The sequence below is a fragment of the Phaseolus vulgaris genome, chromosome 11, assembly GCF_051622355.1.
Source record: "Phaseolus vulgaris cultivar YP4 chromosome 11, ASM5162235v1, whole genome shotgun sequence".
Lineage (NCBI taxonomy): Eukaryota > Viridiplantae > Streptophyta > Magnoliopsida > Fabales > Fabaceae > Phaseolus > Phaseolus vulgaris.
Window position 1 is genome coordinate 20849369 of NC_143508.1, and position 5130 is coordinate 20854498.

Genomic DNA, 5130 nt, shown 5'->3' on the forward strand with positions numbered 1-5130 from the left:
TGTGAAGGAGACTTTTGGGCCTAGAGACGTTGTTGGTAACGCCGTATTCATGATTGCTTGTGAGAATGGCATGGGACGTGCCCTAAGTGGTACTGGTGGGGCACGTTTGTCCGCTGCGCGCTCCCCTACTTGTTGCAGATCCCTGCGCAGTTCTTCATTGGCTTTGCGCAGTTCTGTGTTGTCCTCTCGTGACGCCGCTACTTCTGCTTGGAGGGCACGCATCGTGTCCAAGATTTGCTGCGTGGTAACGTTATCCCCTCTGGGGGGCACAATTCCTGCGGATCCAGCGGTTCCTTGTCTCGTACTCCTCATATTGTTGGTAAAGACTCCTAACGTGATTGCGAGTGGGACCTTCTTTTAACGGGCCCCACGGTGGGTGCCAAATGTTCCTGCCAGTTGACTCTAACAGCTGCTTTGGCCCTTCGATCTTGCCTGAGAATCGTGCCTTCTTGATCAAGAAACCTCTCACCTGCAAAGACAAAGGGGCGCCCTAGTGGTCGTTTGCACTCCGACGCTCAAGTCACTATTAGGGCAAAGAAACCAAGTGTGTATATTAGCTTCAGTCTTAGAAACTACGTACCTTGCTAGGGTTTTTGGCACCCTTTATATAGGTTGAAACTAGGGTTTAGCTTTGTGTTGTTACCCGTATCTAGGGTTCCTTGGAAAATGTCTTTGCGCCGCTATTTAGGTAATCTTAGCGTATCTGGCATATGGAACCTCCTTAACTGGAGTGCAATGACTGACAAAGTGGTCGCTTGGGTACCAACTAGTGCACTTATTCTCTAGCGTCATCTGCTTCGTGGGTGCCCTAAGTATTCACGTGTCATGCATGCAGCTTCCCTGGGAACCCTAGCCCTAATGGGCTTTAACGCCTCCCAGGATTATTCACACATGTCGCGCCTTCATGCGTTATACACACCACGTGCATGATCCTTTGTGACTTAGGCGTCCCACACATCTCACGTATTAGCTGTTAACTTAACATAACTCTAGGGCCCACTATACGTGGCTTTCTGCAACATTCAGACCCCCGCTGTCCGATCTTCTCCCTCTACTGGCGAGGTCCGATATCGATCTCCAACGTCGGGGCTTTAGCATACTGTTTCAAAGACTAACCAATCCCCTAGTAGGTGTGTCTGGGGCCCACCTCACGTGCCTCCTTCCATTACCAAGCATCGGTGCACGATGTCTGAGGTCAGCCCCTAGGTCAATGACCGAGGACTGGTTGAGACAAAAGGGATTCGTGATTTCTAGTAAAGGTACACCGTTTCTAAGACTGAAACTACTTGCTTACTTACTCATTACTTCTTAGCTCAATACTAACTTGATCGTCAGAGTGCAATCAACAGGTAGAACCTCTTCTATTTCAAACGAAGCCGCGTTCCAACATCCCAAGGAAAGAGCAAATTCTTGTAGAGACAGACGAAGTCACGACCTGTTCTCAGAGTCAACCGGTAACCAGGTCAATCAGCAAGAATAGTTCTTACAGTAAAATTATTATTTATTGTATTTAATTTTTCTATTTTGTTATAGTTTTAAATTTTATTATTTATATATTAGAAAAAGGAGTTAAATAAAATTAACATTAAAATTATTTGGTGTGAATTGAGTTGGTTTAAAGTATGAAAAAAATTATGAATAAAGATAATTCATGACTATGTGAAAAGAATATTATTATACCTCTGATTTGATAAGTATTAAGTGGATAATCTAAAATTACTTCATAATAATTTTTTAAATGAAGTTTAAATAAAAAATGGGAATCAATCTAATTGAATAAAAATAATCAATATATAAATCAGTTACATGGATCAATAAAGTTATTATTAGGGTTACCAAAAGATTCTTCACAAAGTTGTCCCAGTCGTTACAAGAGAAAAAAAATCAAAATTGTAATAGAAATCGTTCTTCGCGAGAGAGAAGAGATGCACAAAGGGTTATAAAAATCTTTTAAGTTGGATCAGCATAAGTTTGACATAAACACGTTGGATTTAATTATAAGAATATCATCACACAATTTTTTCTATCAGTTACTTTATGATTTGGTAAGTGAAAGATCAAATTTGCATTAATGATTTGTTTTAATGTGCCTAGAGAATTACTTTTCTATAATAAATCCAATAAGAAGTATTAATAAAGGGTACATATGAATAAAAAAAAATTAAAATTGGCGCATATGTAAAACTAATTACATAAATTATTGTAAATGGGAAACATCATAGTAAAAATTAAATGTTGTGTAAAGAGAAAAACTAAAAAAAAAATGGGTCAAAAGCTAGCTATTTATTGTTCAACCGCTTATATTTATATTGTAGAAGACAAATACAAACTAGTGAGGTGAACAATTTCAGATTGCAGTTACAATTTAAAAATAATAAAACTAACAAGACAATAAAAATGTAAATCTCATTCTCACGCTTATAATGAAAACAGTTATTTAACATTTCTCTTTAGATATAATATAAAATGTAGACCCAACTCATGTCTCGATGTTCAACACCTTCATTGTTCACTCTTTTGTCTTCATAACGAATAACCGAGGTTGTAGTCAACTTTGTTTCTGCACTTGTTGCATCATGTGTGAATTTTTTGTATATGTCACTTTTGTAGAACTTACTGGTCCTTGCCACAAAAATCAAAGAAGTTAATCCAGCTAAAAAAGATAGGCATGCCATTATTATTAAAGAGTGTTTGTAGCATTCAGTTCCAATACATGTCAACTCTGTGCCTTGCAACCTCTCTTTGCCACTTCTTTTGAGTTGATTTTTTGCCTCTTGATCATAAAGGAAGCCTGTAACCCTAACATTTAACACGTATGATCCAATGGGAATAACCATAAGGACGCAATTTTGTAGAGTGGAAAAATGTTTAAGGCCAAAGAGTTCAGAAACAAGTGCATACAACATTGGCAATAACACACCAAATGCGAATCCAATTATCACTGATGCAAAGTATACTGAACCGGGTTTTGGAAACACAATAAGAAGGTGTCCAATGCATGTAAGGAAATGCGAAAAAACTAACAACATAGGACGAGGAACTTTGTACTTTCGAAGCAAAGTATCTGATACAAGACCAGACAACACCCTCCCAGAGTAATTCCAAATGCTTACAAGTGACACAAATGACTTCACTGTGTTTCCAGTGTATCCTAGTGACTTGCCAATTTGTCCCAAGTTGTCCACCACTGTTACATTTGTTCCATAGCCAACAAACGATGAAGTCAATAATAACAACATGTCAATACTTACAAGTGCTTGTAGAATGGTGTGATCCTCTCCTCTTTCAGGTTTGTTGAATATGTTGGCAAAGCAAGATAGTTTTGGATCCTTGGTTTTTTCTTCTGGAATTGGTGATGATTCTTTAGGTTCTACTATTTCCGGTTTCTCTATGACCACCTCATTAGCACTAAGTGCAAGTTTTTCCTTGATGTTCCACAATGATAACTCTTGTCTAATAACAATAAACAAAGGGAGGATAAAAAGAATACATACACCAGTTGCACTTCCGGCATAAGCTGCTTTGGAAAAAACAACTTGCTTCTGAACAATGATCATTACCATAATGAATATAGCAAGTACAACTGATGCAAAAAGAAATTGGTTTATTATTTTTTCCTCGTTGGGTTGCTTAGTTCCAACCTTCATGAATCGAACTACACATGCAAATATTGCTGGAATAACCGCAGGGAGCCATGCAACAAGAAGGATGAGAGACTCAGAATCATTACCATAAATGGCCAGGTAAAGTTGGGTCATGATGGCTCCACTAAGACCAATGTAACCCTTCAACACACCCAATATTGTTCCCCTGCTTTCTGGAAAGTTTTTTACACAAGTGGTTATTATTCCAGTGTTGGCAAAGTTTTGAGAACTAACACCAATTGCAATGTAAAGACAAACTTGCCAAATCGGTGGTTTGAGTATTTTTCCAGTGACCACAAGCCAAATCATGAAATAGCCAACAAAGTTAAGGCTTGAACCCATAAGGAGTACTAACCATGGAGGGGAAATCTCTCCAATGAGACCAATAGGAGCACCTAGATTTCCACCTAGGTCCTTGAAGAACCCTAAAAGGTTTAGGGTGCTTTGATCATAACCTTGTGTAGATTTGATTACTTCAGAGTATGATCCAAAGACATAACTACCACCTGATCCTCCCATGATAAAAAAGGAGGCACAAAGCATAAACCATCGACCTTTTATTACTTGTGCAATGAACTTAACAACACCAATTTGTCTAGTATTGGTGTTATTGGTAAGTATGATGTTCATTTTTGTATCTCACCACACTTAAAAGATGAATAAAGAATAGGGAAAATAGGTATTGGTAAAGTTTGTCAAATGAATGATGTATCATATCACTAATAAAGATATATTTATACACAAATATGAGTAATGGATAAATATGCATCTCATCTTTTGGTGGAACAGGATAAAATTAGACACAAAATCCAAATTTGTTAAATGAGAAAGATTTTGGAATTTTTTTACATATTTCTATATTCTTTTTAGAAAATTACCAAATTGGCAGAAAATTGAATCATAAGTAATAAATTTTAAAAAAAATACTTTGATGCTTTGTGAAAGGAAAAACATTTATTTGACAACTTATTATAGTAATATAACTATATATTAATATTTTAAATAAAATTAAAATATTAATACATTAAGTTATTAGGTTGGGGTAATTAATTTTTGAAGTATAAAAAAATATGAGCACTCTAATAAATTTTGTTTGAATTCAACTTTCAACCATTTGCATCTTTTTCTGTTTTCAGAAGTTGTGTTTGCATACACAACATCATCATTATCTATACAAATTTTATATTTTTTGGTCGAAAAACAATTATTTTACATATTTGTTCTACTTTAACAAATTTTATTCAATTAATATCAAATTTTGATTTATTAACCAAATGTTAATCATATAAAAAAATATAATTATTTTTTAAATAAATAAAATTTTAAATAAAAACTATATATTATCAACCTGGCCATCTCATCTAATTTATATTATCAATTAAAAAAATGTATATAAAACATAACAGAAGAAGAAGAAGAAAAAAAAGAGAAATAGTGTATCCCAACTGAATAGAAATAATCCTTAATTTACTATTGTCCCACTGGT

At 35.6% G+C, this 5130-nt stretch overlaps 1 protein-coding gene across 1 annotated transcript; it reads right to left on the reverse strand.

Annotated features, from left to right (window-relative positions):
• Positions 1-2450: 2450 nt before the first annotated feature.
• Positions 2451-4274, reverse strand: LOC137836136 (protein NUCLEAR FUSION DEFECTIVE 4). The gene has a single exon (XM_068644995.2). It carries the CDS (start codon positions 4272-4274, stop codon positions 2451-2453), a length of 1824 nt encoding a protein of 607 aa, XP_068501096.2.
• Between the last annotated feature and the right edge of the window lie 856 nt (positions 4275-5130).

Excerpts from the sequence above, each read along its gene's own strand:
- LOC137836136 (XM_068644995.2), bottom strand. The coding sequence starts at position 4,274 with ATGAACATCATACTTACCAATAACACCAATACTAGACAAATTGGTGTT.